The sequence below is a fragment of the Onychomys torridus genome, chromosome 7, assembly GCF_903995425.1.
Source record: "Onychomys torridus chromosome 7, mOncTor1.1, whole genome shotgun sequence".
Classification (NCBI taxonomy): domain Eukaryota; kingdom Metazoa; phylum Chordata; class Mammalia; order Rodentia; family Cricetidae; genus Onychomys; species Onychomys torridus.
Window position 1 is genome coordinate 17,881,239 of NC_050449.1, and position 13,932 is coordinate 17,895,170.

Below are 13,932 nucleotides of genomic sequence, written 5' to 3' on the forward strand. Positions count from 1 at the left end.
ATACTTACATACATACATATGTACACACATGAACACATATATACATATGCAATACACACATAAATATCTATATGTATGTATGTGTGTACATGTATGCAAGCATATATGCAATACCCACATATATATATGCATCTATATATATGAATGCATATGTACATATGTGCACATGTGCATACATGTGTACATACATATATACAGGAAAGCAAGGCCCAGGTTCACAACATAGCCACACTAGCCATCATGCCTCCTTTCAGAATGTTTCTTGCTATGGTTGACGGTCTAGCTTTCCATCCTGTATATTTTCTTGTTCCACAAAACACGCCATTGTTTAATGGGCACTCAGATCACTGGGTAGTACAGTTGCCTTGGGATGAGTCCTGAGTGTTTATTCTGTGTCCTCACTGTGTGTGGAAGGCAGTGATGTGACGTTACTTCTCCAGAGAACTCTCTTGTCTCTCTTCTTCACCTGCCTGTAGGGCAGGGGCCCAGCTCAACTCTTAATTCCATAAGCATTTCCCAGACTCTGCCATTATTAAGAAAACAATAGAATCTGATCAAGATTCCGGCTTTTAGTTGGGTTGTGGAAAGAAGCTTAAGATGAAGAACGCTTGCTAGGACCCCCTTCTGCAAGAGGGAGCCATGAAGAGCACCAGCTCTCATTCTGTGTGGTGTCCAGACATGCCAGGGTTATGCTTCCATTCTCCTGGTTTTCAGAGATTATTACTGCAGAGCTATTGGCTTCCTTTCTCTCACAGCTACAGCTATAATGTCTCACTTGTGTATGTGCACTGGGAGAGAGCACTGGCCTCTGAAGAGCAAGGCAGGAAAGTATTTTAAATGGAAATGTCTTAGAGTTATGCCGCTTCCCAATTGTACATTGAATTTCCTTAAGATTTAAAAATGAAATGGATATCACAACTGCTTTCATTTTGAACAACAAAAAAATGACTCCACTTATCAGTATAGAAAGATGTAGTTAAAAGGCAGTAGATCTTTCATGTTATGGCAGAGTGTTCCAGACGTTGATCAGCTGGCAAAGGAAGTGGATATTAGCTTTCCCCTCTCCCCCACCTTTTTACAATGACTGGGCATTACTTTTGTAATTGCATCTGGATGTTCTAACAGCCTTGCTAACATGTGTAAAAACATTGTGATTGGAGGTGGTAACAAAATAGTGAGTAGCTTTTTTAAAGTTTCCATGTTTATATTCTTACTGGGTGTGTGTCTCTGTAAGTGCTGCAGGTTAAGAACTTAATGTGTTAGAAAAACAGATGTAATGCACACAAATTTGAGAGCTCTTGTTTCCTCGGGCCAGCGGAACTCCAAGTCCCAGAGTGATGAGTTTATGGTCCCTTCTCACTGGGTCAGGGATGTGCCCACCCTGGCTTCTCCCCCTGAATGTCATGTATCAGAAACAATCAACAGAGGCACTCACCCACGCTTCTACATACAGCAGGGCACACAACGTGCCAATACAGTGTAGAGATAATTTTGCCAACAATTAATTGGGGGAATTCACTTTATGAAGCCCTGTTTACAGACTGACATCTGGAGAAATTCTTAGCCTGGATCCTTTCCAATCTGTAGGATTTATGGACTGTGCTTGCTTTTTTTGTAAATAAGCCTTTTTTTTTTCTTCTTCTTCTTGGTACACTCTGTTTACACAATCATCAATGGATGGAAATAGCTGTGTTCCTGCAATTTCTTAATGCTTTCCATCAAGTAGTCCTATATTCTAACCAGTGGTTCAGCTACAACACTCAGGCACCTAATGTTATTAAAGTTGTGGAAATATCTTAATGCCAGGAGCACCCTGCTCTCTTAAATCCAGACTCTGACTGGAGCCCTTATAGCCTGAGGGACTGAGTGTTCAGCCTTTATGGGGGTTTTAAAACTTGTTGAGACACATGCTAGACCTCTTAAAATGTAGTAGGCTCCCTTTTATTCACACACTTGGTCTCTGCTGTGAGGTGAGAAATGGAAATATTTTTAAGCATGGAGTACATGCATAGTCTTGAATGTGTTTTAAGTTCTCACTGTGTGGGGGGATCAAAGTTGGTTATTAGGCAACAGAATGGAGCTGCACACATTCCACAGGGCTTTATTTGGGGCACACTCACCAGTGACCTTCACATGCCTCTCTCTCTCTGCAGCTAAGCATGATTCTCTCCATTGCAGATGCCTGGGCTGTTTCCAGTGTGATCAGTGTGCTTCCTACAATTTCAGGAAGAAAGCAAAGTTGTAGAATGAATTATCAGGGAACAGAGAAGTAAAATATGTCATGGAATTGGAAATCCAAGACTGTCCAGAAAGACATTTTTATTTCCGTCTTGTAGAGTTTTAAAGCGACACAATGGTACCAAGTTAATGTTTCCACATTATACACAGTAGTAGGTGAAAGGAAAATGGAGATGAGAGATTAGCATATATCCTCCAGTAACAGTTTTGGTCTTAACACTGGTAGTACATGGCTGCAATCCTAGCACCTGGGAGATGAGGCAGGAGGATTGAGAGTTTGAGGCTAGCCTGGGCTACATAGTGAGATCCTATCTCAAAATAAACAGCAAGGAGAGTAGGAACCACCTTACATAATAGTAACCTGACTAACTATGTGTGGTGGAAACACATGAGGGAGAATACGTACTTCCCGCGGGTACAATTTCTAAGACAAGCTTTGACAAGGTCTGTGCCTATGATTCTTATTAACCTATCCCGTCTGTGAGTTTCTCTGGAAAGCAGCTTCAGTGAACACCTTTGGAAACCCAAATTCACACGGTGATGGCTCTCCAAATTGGCCTGTGGGAACAGAACACAAATGTACACACACATCCACGCATTCTTGCGTACATGGGCAAAAAATCACACCAATAATCAGAGTGTTACAACTGTGGTAATCTCTTAAGGAAATGTCAAGACCTCTGAGGACAGACTGGGCCCACTGATGTGCATTGGAGCCTGGAGGAAGAGCATGTGCTGAGGGCTGAGAGAGACTTGGTCACTTTCTCTCCAGAGACTTTTGCACCCTCATTAAGTCCTTGTCCGTGTTTATCACAATCCGTTCTACTAGCTATCTATTCGGGTTTCAATTTCTAGCCACTCACATATTTTGTATGTTTTGCTATCTTGTCATCTGTACCCTCAGAAAGGCACCTCAATTATCTTACATGGAAGTACATACAGAGAAAAATAAAATACACGGCTAATTTTCCTTCCTTCTTCTTCCTACTTACCTCTCTCCCTTACTCACGATTCTTCCTTCCATTCTCCTATTTTGCAAAAATATTTATAAATACTCAACCAAAATTCCTATACAAGCATACAGCAGGATACATTCATACGCATTTCCCCCTTTGGTTAGAAAAACTATATTTGATACAACTAGTAAAATGGCGAAGTTGAGAATTACCAGGAAAACCTTTCTGTAAACAGCAGGTGCCAGGTTCCAAGCTCTGTAGTGAGTATGAAAGCATGTGTAGAGCTGTACCCTACCTCTGAGTGGTAAGCACAGCTGGAACAGATGTGCAAACTCAGTTACAATCTTTTTTTCTTGACAAGTTCATGATTGTGAAATTTGTTCTCAGAGTACTCTTTTTTCTTTAAGTTAAAGTTAATTTGTTCCTCTTTTCACTTCCAGGAAGTACTCTGCAGCTTCTGCTTGTCATATCCAAATGATGGTGTTGGTCTTCCTGAGGCCTGGGGTCATTATTAAGACTAGTCAGTGTTACATTACACTACCGCTGTAGTTGATCTCATAATGGAAATGATCCCTAGTGGCTGACAGGTCAGTCGGTGTGCTGCGTGAATACGCTGCACGAAGGGATGACTCACATACTGGGTTGGAAGAGGTGCATTAGATCAGGATATTGCAAGTTTTTTTGTGTTCCCCTAACTGCACACACCTGAAATGCTTTTGCTTGTTTCTTTGTGAAATTTTCCATTTAATATTTTTAAATTTGTGGTTGATCTTGTACAACGAAAACAATTTAATGTGTAAGCATGGATAGAGTCACTACTGTCCATGCGTGTGTATGTATAAACAGGCAGAAAGAGAGGAGAGCAAGATGGGGAGAGGAAGGAGGGGAGGAAAAGGGGAGGGAAGTGGGAGGCGGGAGAATCGAGGGAAAGAGAGGCAATTTTTTAAGTGACTATACTTACAGAGAGTTCCTGGGCATGGTTTTTAGAAAGATACCCATTCCTCACACTTTACATAAATTATAAATCTTTGAAGTAAAGTTTGAATGTCAACCTCAAAAAATGAACCCAAACTTGCTTCATCAAGTGAATCTTAATGAAGAGAAAAGTGTCCCTGAAATGTATTTTTGAGGTTTCTGCATTTTAACTCTTAGTGGCAATTCAGACTGTGATAACTGGACTTTACCTGGCAGGTAGAGAGCAGGGCCTGTGGCCATGTGAGATTCTCTTTGATTATCTACTTGCTAGATACTTCTTAAACACACGAGAAGATAAAAACAATTCTTGCCTCATATTCTGGTCCAGAAGTCTTTAAATATACCTCAGGAACAGGTTGCCATCATTCTACTTTTTTCTGTATTGTTAGTTAGGACAGACAAATGCAGGTGAATTCAGTCCTGGAAAAGAGGTGTCACTTTCAAAGCTCTAATGACGGCGACTGCCCTCTCTCAGCTTCTTTCTTGGTGTCTCTTAAGTTGCTTGAACTTCAAACCAAAGTTCTTTGACTCCACAGAAGTATACTGAGGGAATGAAAAGGTAGAATGTGCCATATGCTGAAGAGAGTGCTAACTACACAAGGTCACAGGAAGTGCTCTCAGTCTACCTGCGCCAGTCCTGGGTGTCCACCACAGTGATGAGGACCTTCCTATGCACCTCAGCACTGTGCACTGCCCCTCCCCCTCTGTGGCCTCTCCCTTCACTGCCTGTTTGGTTTCACTCTTCAGAGCAGACAAAACACCCGAGGTCATATTAATATAGTGAATTTATGAACAAACTCCTCCTTAGTAATTCCACTGCCTCATCATCAGAACACCAGGCAGACCCCAGCAGAAAAGCCATCAGGATTCCCTGGAGGTGGAATCCAGTATTAGAAGTGGGTGGGTGAAGGAGAAAGACAGCAGACTGGGCACTAGTGCAATGGGGAGGCAGTTGCCTGGGTTACCACACAACAGTATAGCTGACCAGTAGATCTCAAAACCATCAAGGCCACCAAAACACGGAAAGCATGGAAGACTGTCACAACTAAGGGGAGCCAAGAAGACAGAACCACCGCAGTCGTTGGTATTGTGGAAAGTATCCTGTAGCAGGAAATGGACAGTGTATAGAAATGAAGGAAATCTTGGAGAAGCATGGACTTTGTCAAGGCAATATACCAGCATTAGCTCATCAATGTAAAACCACACCACACCAATGAGAGATGTGGGGAGAGTGCAAAAGGTACATGGGAGTTCTGAACAGCCAACCGAATCTTTCTATACAGCTGAAACTACTGCAGAAAAGCAGTCTAGAGAGAGCAGAAGTTTTGGCTGTGTAAACAAGAACACTTTCTGCTGACGAGCAATGATTCTTGGAACTGCTGTGGTAACTAGAAGATATGCTGGTGGTGATGCTGTAAGATAAGGCATCTGGCAGTGTTACAAATGCCTCTAGCAAGCCTGGGAATTAAGGCATGCAGAGCACCTTCCCCTTAGCCTCCTTAGGTCAGGAATGCCAATGTATTGCCTGTGGGCCAGACCTGGGCCACCACCTGCTTTAGTAAATAAAGCTTTGTTGGAACCCAGCCAGCACATGGTCACACGTACACATGGAACTTGGCTGCTTTGTCACAACAGTGGCAGCAGAGACCAGCTGGTCGGTAGAGGCCAAACAGTATTTGCATCTGGCCAAGCTCCTGGTTTAGGCTGAGTGCAAAGTAAAAGTGAGGCAGGCTAGTTGGGCCACCAGGATTCACTGGGGTGGAATCAGGTGTTAGGGGACGCATCAGGAGGAAGAGAAGAGAGGAGAGCTGGCAGGTGGGGCTTGAGTAGCTGCCAGCTGCCTGAAGTGCTGACATTTGCAGAGACTATCCTATTTTCTCTGGAGCTGTGTCTTAGCTGCAGGCTCTGTCAGTCTGTGTGAAATCCACCTTTCCAGCCCCATTCCTAGCTACTTTATCTTGGTTTCTGATCCTATTATTTTGTTATTCTGGCTGTCCTGAAAATAAGTCTCCGGGAAATCAATACAGTATCTCTGTGGTACTGTATTACACTGCCAAGCTCCATGTCTGCAGATACCACATTTATTCCTTAAAATTGACCTTGATGATTGTATTGCCTGTTGTCAGTAAGGTCCTCTGTGTATAAATACCAAAGAAAACACACACACACACACACACACACACACACACACACACACACACACACACAGTTGGCCATGATGAAGTCTTTGTGTCGTGGAGGTGAGCAGACAGAGGACTTGGTCTCTGCCTGCCCCGATCCATCTCCATGGCAGCTGTCCCACGGTCACTGTAAAACTGCTCAGCCTGCATTCTGATTTTGGTTTCCAGTATTCTAGATGCTCTCCCTATTTGTTTCTTCCCAACCTTCTATCTTACCCTTTAAATGCTGTCAACTGCATAACAGCTCCTTGCAGAGAAAGCCTGTATTCATTTTGTTGCTGTCCAGCCTCACCTCCTCCCCCTCCACCCCCAGCCGTCATCTGTTGATAATTGTCTGTTGATAACAGGTGTTCTTGGTAAGAAAGAAGTCTCTTACAACTTGCTTTTGAATGTAGAAACAGATTTGAGAATTACTTGGAATCCCAGGAAAGGTCCTAATGCTTTTTTTCAAATGCTGGGGCAATTCCTGGTCATTGAATTTTTTTTTTTTCTGAAATTTTCTACTTAATTTTCTGAGCACAAGTGGGTTTCTACATGTGTGTATTCAAGTATTGTTAGTTTACAGAAAGGGTGAGTGATCAGATACAGAATTTGATGGACAAATTGGTGTGAATGATGTGGTGAAGTTCTATATAGATTTGTTTTTCTAACATCATCAATGTAATTTCTAACTTATAAACCTTTTTTCCTGAGTTATTTTATGCTCATAATGCATGTGACATTTAAAAACTTTTTATATAACAGGTTTCCAGACTGGCCCAGAAATTCTTTAAAACAAATAGCTTAAATGTAATAGAACTCTGTAATGTAATGGCTACTGAAAACATTATTCTCTTCTGAAAATGTATCCAGAGTTCTCACTTCACATGCCAGAGTTCCTCAATGAGAGTTCATCTTGTTAAAGATCCCAGTAGAAAGTAGAACTGGGTCTCCCATGGCAACGGAAGGAGCAACGGAAGCAAAACTTGGATGTCTGCATTGGTGAGGGAGACTTTCTGAACACTGGCAACTTGGAAGTAGGATGTATGTGAAAAGGGTGTGGATGAAATGGGAGAAGCCTATGTTGTTGCCAAAAGGAACTAGTTACTGGCTGTTGGAGTCTTAGATAACTAAAGTTCTGGTGTTTGGGGGAGTTCTGTTATTACTAACCTCAATTCTAAACATCCCATTAATTGCAGCAGACCATGTCTTCTAGATGCCGGTCCTTATAGTGTGGCCAGATTCTGTATTCTGTTGCCTGAAATTGAGAAAAAAAAAATGTTGAAAATGTGTGTAGCCGTTGACAAGGGACTTGGCAAATATTGACTCTCATACCCCAAAATAAGAGCTGACATCCTTTTTTCTTTCATGTTCTGGTAATTCTCTTTACACATTTCAAATTATATATTTTTAAAGTATTTAAGCCAGAAGTGGTGGCTTAATCCCAGAACTTGAGAGGCAGAGGCAGAAGAGGTGGATCTCTGAGTTCAAGGCTAGTCTGGTCTACAAAGCAAGTTCCAGGACAGCCAGGACTACATGGAGAAACTCTGTCTTGAAAAACAAAACAACAACAACAAAACATTTCCCAAACCATTGGTTTCTGTAGGCAACTTGAAAAGTAAGTCTTTCTGAGAAATGCTGCTGCATTTGAGAGCTGGGCTTCAGGCTGTATAGATTTCCTGTGTGACCTTTGGCAAATGCCATAAATCTCAGATTCACTTAATAAATTAAGACTTTCCAGCAGGGTTGACAGCCTAACCAAAGCATCAAGGCAGGATGCAAGAAATGTCAAAATTGTGCCTTTTTAAACAGCAAGATTTAGAAATTAAATCTTAACTGTTATTGGCTGTCTGCTTTATCCATCCCACTCAGGATCTTGTACACAGGGTTCAGAAATAAGGACACTACCTGCCCAGCCCTCAGCAGAGTCCAGCTCCAGGACTCTCTGTGGCAGAGGCTGGCACTCTTGCTGCAGAGTCCCCTTGCCCTGTCCTCTATGCCTTGGGACCCAGCCTTGGACTGTAATTGCTTCTGGACTGGTTGCAGTTCTATCTTACCTTCTGATCTTTATCCTGCCCCTGCCCTGAGTACGGCTCCCATCCATCACTTCATTGAACCTGGGTACAGATAACCAAGGCCAAAAGGAAAATACAGATGAAATACATTGGGGGTCCATCCTGATAAGTCCATGAAATGGGCATTGAATTTATGTCATATGAAAATGTCATAAACAGACAGTGCTTTTAAGCTACCTAACCTCCCAAAACTCAGAGCTCAGCAGCATGGTCCGTTAGAGTCTCTAAGGATGATGTGGTTGACTGGGATCCAAAGTTCACTGCCACTGACTGGCATCAAGACAGGATGATGCTGTGTATCCCTAATCTGGACAGAGAACAAAACTCAAAATTCCAAGTAGGGCTGGCAAGATGGCTCAGCATGTGAAGACACTTGTTGTCAAGCCTGACAATGTGGATTCAATCCTTGGGACCCACATGTTGGAAGGAGAGGACCAGCTTGTGTGATTTGTGTCCCGACCTTCACATGCTCCACATCCTGGCACACACTGTACCTAGGACACACATAAAATGTATAATTTTGTAGTTTTTAAAATCTACTTATAGTTTCTGCCAAATATTCACTGATTTTGCACCATCATAAGTCAATATGTCTTTATTTTTAAGCTGCTTCTGGTTCAACCTCATTCCAAATTTCCTTATGTCTAGAAAGTAGGAAATGGCCTGGGGAAATTTTGGGGAAGAGATGATGGGAGAGGAAAGGCCAAGTTACAACTGCTGTAGTCACACTTTCAAAGTGAGGGAAGGAGCCCTTTAGGGGAGGGTGCTTGATGATGGAGTTAGCTAGCATACTGCAGATGTACAGTAGAGTGCCCAGTGCCCAGCAGGTGCCCAGGACTGTTGCTCTCCTATCCTCCTACAGTTCCTTGCCTGGTTTTAGGTCAAGAATCCTCAGTTCCTGCTGAATCTGCCAGTTTGTTGGCTCCTGTCACACAGGCTGTTTGTGTTTGGAGGACTCCATCCAGCTGTGGGTTTTCTTCCCTTTCTCCTTTTATGGAATAGGCTCTAAGCCAAGGGCACTTCATCTGGCGTCCATGGGACCCAGGCTTCACTTCCATGGATGAGCTTCAGAGGGTCTGTTAGTTTGGAAGTTTTATGTTTTATTTCTCTCTTTTTATTGCTTACTTTTAATATCTTAACAGATAAATACATATACATCATCTTCTAGCAAAATTCTTACCAAATATAATCATCTGACTTTAGCAGATTTAAGGATAAATTTGGTATAGGCTGGCCTTGGGATTCTGAGTTTTGTAGCATCTCCCAGGTGTTCCTTCTGGTGCTGAGAAGATGGCCTCACTTATTGCAATGACACCAGGAGGGTCCCTGACTTAGTGCATTTGGGCATCTTCTTTGGCCTGTTAGCTTCACTGAGCCTGCCATTTTCCTATAGCAAGTTATCTGGTCCTTAGAACCAGCCGTCCTAAACTGGAATCCTTATCAAGATGGACATTTCCATGTCCCAGCAGCTGAATCTCCATCATGACCTCTGCATGTCCATCTCAATTAACAATGAATGAGCAGTTGCATACCAGAGTGATTACCATTCCTCCTAGCAGCCAGCCGTGGGGCCCCTTATTCTTACAGATGAGTGGCCAATCTGACTTCAAAGCTCCATCTTGAAGACTTGGTGTTTATAACTACATCTAGTATCAGTTAGTTTTATAATAAAATAGGACCCAAGGCAAGGAGATTGGACTTAACACTTGGTTGAGCAATCTGGTTACATGGAGGTACAAATGACCTGTATTGTTAGAGCAAGTGACTGGTCAGCCTCTGTGGTGTGTCTAGTCAGGAAATGGGAATTCTGAGGGATGGAGAGGAGATACACATAGTCACTGCCCATTACAGCATTGGGAGAATAGAGCACTGGATACAGAAGAAATTGTGTTGGTTGCTGTTTATCTGTAGCCATTGACTTCCCCTTTTGTGCCCGTGTTACAAAAAGCTAGGACAGTCCATAAGCTCTCATATGTATACTTGCCTCACAGCGAGTCAGCCAGGAGCCAGGGTGGACAGTAATTCATCCATGGAAACTTGCTTCTCCTGTGTATACAGTAGGTACTGCACAATTTCTTGTCTGTTGGAGTGGGTAGCTCTGCCACACTCCTCAAGTTTGCTTGTATGTGAAAGTAGCTTCATGAGTGTATCATTCCTGGTCCCTTTCTCTCCCTACCTTGTCGTACTGGGGATGGAAAGTCAATTATTTGTGAGTCTACAGTGGAAACTGTACCTCTGCCTTTCTCTGTGGGGACAGTGTTCCCTCAGTGGAGAGTTAGTGTACCCCTCTGGTCTGCTCTTCCCTGTCATTGGCCTGGGTAGTGCCTCCAAGCCCTGCTCACCATTGCCAGGTGCCTTGCCTTTCTCCACCTAAGTTAGAAGGGGTGGATAAGGGAAGAAAGAGGCTATTCCATAGACTTCCTCAAAGTTCAAGCCCCACAGACCTGTGTGACCTTGGTAATTTACTCTAGCTCATGAGAACTCCACTTTGCTATCTTTAAAGTGAGAATAAAATCTACTCATGGTATGAGGAACAGAGATTAACTGAGATAATGTATAGGGAGCTTTAAGCATCTAGAAAGTGCACAATAATAATAGTTCTTGTCATGATTTTGCTTCGGAAAGAGACTAAAACTAAGCCTGGTTCTCCTTACAGGTGGGGCCTTGCATTTAGCAGACAGAGCTGGGCCAGTTCAACCCCACCCACTGATGGATAACCCAGTGCTCCCAGGGAAGCTCTCATTTTATGAACTTGGAAACCTTTCTCTCTAGTATCCCTCACCAGTTTCTTTCTCAGTAAAGATGCAGGGGTGTGGGTGGCAAGGTGCATTTTCCTTCAGAGCTGGATTTTTGCCTCTGTCCCCTCTTCTAGAGTAATTTGAAGGCAGCTGTTCACACTGTCTCTTCTCAAAATGTCATGAGCATCATAAAACTTTTCACACATAAGACCAAACTTAAGTGCCGAGGCTTTGGACTCAGTGTGTGAGAGCACTCAGAAGAAAGAAATCACACTTCATTAAGAAGAAGAAAGGCTTTGGGAAAAAACCTGTACAGTATACAGCACGCTAGCTCACTTCCAGGAAGCAATAGCAAAATAGACAACACTGCTGGCAGTGTCAGGAAGCTCACATCCATGTGAGCTTCCAATACAAGATTTGGATGGCTACAGTGAAGTGGCATATACTCAGGCTTCGAAAAACAGCTCATCCTTGAATCACCTTTGTATTGACATGTCCCACAAGGCAGTTCCATGGCTTTTCTGTTGCATTATGAAGTGGGGGTGTCTGTCCTATAAGGTGCAGGGTTCAGGGAGAGAATCAAGTCTAGAGAAGCCCCACCATAGTCAAAGAACATTGGTAGCCTTCCTCTGCACAGGAGGGGTGCTCTTCTCTTCTGTATGTATTCTGTGTGTTTCATAATTTCTGATGGTCTGTATGGGAGAGAGTTTCTGCAGAGGGGCTGTTATGCGGTGAGTATTGATTTGATAGAGGTGTTTGCCCTTTCTGACCAAACAAGGACGTTTGAAGGATGCTGCTGCTGTCCCTTCTGCCAAGCTCCAATCACACGACCATGTCTTCAGTGTTGATAATGCACTTCCAGGACTTTGAATAAAACAAGACATTTAAGCTAATGTTTCTGCTTCTCTCTTGACAGTCTCCATCACGTCATCATCGTTGTCATGTGTAGTGCACTTCTGAGCTCTGGATACTGTGTGGAAAGGCAGATTTCCTCAGCGATTGCTTACAATACTGCTTGTGTCTTCCATTCAGGTGGCTGTGCTCCAATCCCAGAGTCAGACATAGAGGAAAGATCACTAGAAGAATCCGCAGAACTGTTTACCAACCACAAGCACCTCATCGCAGAGACCCCCGTGCCTGGTGAGAGAACACCAGAAATAGTAGCACACTGGTCCACTTCTGACATGTTGGAGAGCATTTTGCAAAACTGCTTGTTTTCTAACATCTATGTCTTGGTGTGGGTGACTGGGCAGTTTTCCCACTTCTGTGGATATTCAAACCTACTCCTCTCTGTTTCTTCTTCCCAGAAGTCACAGCCCTCCAAGGAGTTTTGGAATAGTTGAAGTAAAGCTGACTAGTTGGAAAGAAGACACCCTTTCTAAGGCTGACCCTGTGTGGACATTGTGTTCCTACCCTGGTGCTGTGCCAAGCTCACCCCTGGAGGTGACTTCGTGGAGATGGGCTCAGGGCTTGTGATTATGATTGGGAGGGCTTGGAATATCACAGAAGGGTCATCTGAAAGATGGATCTTTTCTTCCCAGGAAAACTGTTGCTACCTTTAGTCATGAGTGCTTATAGACAGAGGTATAGCAAGATGGAAAGTTTGGGGACAGGCTTTATAATGCAGGGATCCAGATGTAAAATAATTTGATAGCCCTTTTTTTTTTCACAGAATTCTTATGTAGTAAATGTATCAAGTTTAATAAAGCATATAATTGTCAAACAATAACTTGGACATAATTTATAATAAGGGTTATATATATGATTTCTCTGTATTTTTAAAGAGAAACTGAAAAGTTTGCTACTCCACAGTAAGACTTGGGTGATCTCATTCAATAAGTAAAAGAAGCTGTCAGAGCTGTCCTCGTCTTTGCTTTGTTGAGCTAATGTGGAAGAGGGTGGTTTCTAGTGGGTAGGAATATACTTTAGGAAGCGAGTACATTAACAGCCTGTTTTAGTCACCCTCATGAGTGGTGCCTTTTACAGATCCAAGTAATAAAGGGAGTCACACTTTTTTAATTATTATTTATTATTTAATAATAATCTTATTATTAAAACAGAATGTTTTATGTATAAGGAATTGCATAGGTTTTACTTACTTTGGGTTTTGCCTAAGTAAGGATTCAGATGTAACACTGATTAGTTAAACATGTCCATGTTAGTTTTCGGATGAGTCTCAGTTAAATCTCAGGGGAAAGGAGCTTATAGTTTGTTTTTTTCTTAATATATGAAGCATCAAAAAATCAAAAGATGCCTCATTTGTTATTTACAGTGTCCTTTTGTAGGAGACACAACAGAAAATGTAACCACTGTGATTGTCTAGCTCACAACTGGAGGCAGCTTCTGGCATAGAGACTGGAACAAAGATGTCATGGTCTAGTGCATGTCACAACACTGACCAGCTGGAACAGCTTTCAGGAAAGCTCACCAAAGTGGTGTCCTACTTTTCATGAGCATGTGTGTGTGTGTGTGTGTGTGTGTGTGTGTGTGTGTCTATGTCTGTGTCAGTGTGTGTGTGTATCTATGTCTGTGTGTGTGTGTCAGTGTGTATGTGTCTATGCCTCTCTTTCTGTGTGTGTATATGTGTGTGTGTGTATCTGTGCCTCTTTTTCTGTGTGTGTGTGTGTGTGTGTGTGTGTGTGTGTGTGTGTGTATCTATGCCTCTCTTTCTGTGTGTATGTGTGTGTTCTCTTTCCCTCCCTCCTGCCTTTTCTGATAGTATCTCACCACATAAACAGAATTGGCCTTAAACTCACGATCCCTTTCCCTCTACCTCCTGAGCACTGGGGTT

General features: G+C 42.8%; 1 protein-coding gene across 3 annotated transcripts in view; it reads left to right on the top strand.

The window, feature by feature from the left end:
* Positions 1-13,607, top strand: part of Bbs9 (Bardet-Biedl syndrome 9) — a 427,340-nt gene extending 413,733 nt beyond the window's left edge. For all 3 annotated transcript variants that reach the window (XM_036194269.1, XM_036194271.1, XM_036194270.1), the window contains 2 exons: positions 12,174-12,281; positions 12,449-13,607. In XM_036194269.1, coding sequence (XP_036050162.1) covers positions 12,174-12,281; positions 12,449-12,480 — 140 coding nt within the window. In that variant the 3' untranslated portion in view covers positions 12,481-13,607. The remainder of the gene's footprint in view (positions 1-12,173; positions 12,282-12,448) is intronic.
* The last annotated feature ends 325 nt before the right edge of the window (positions 13,608-13,932 follow it).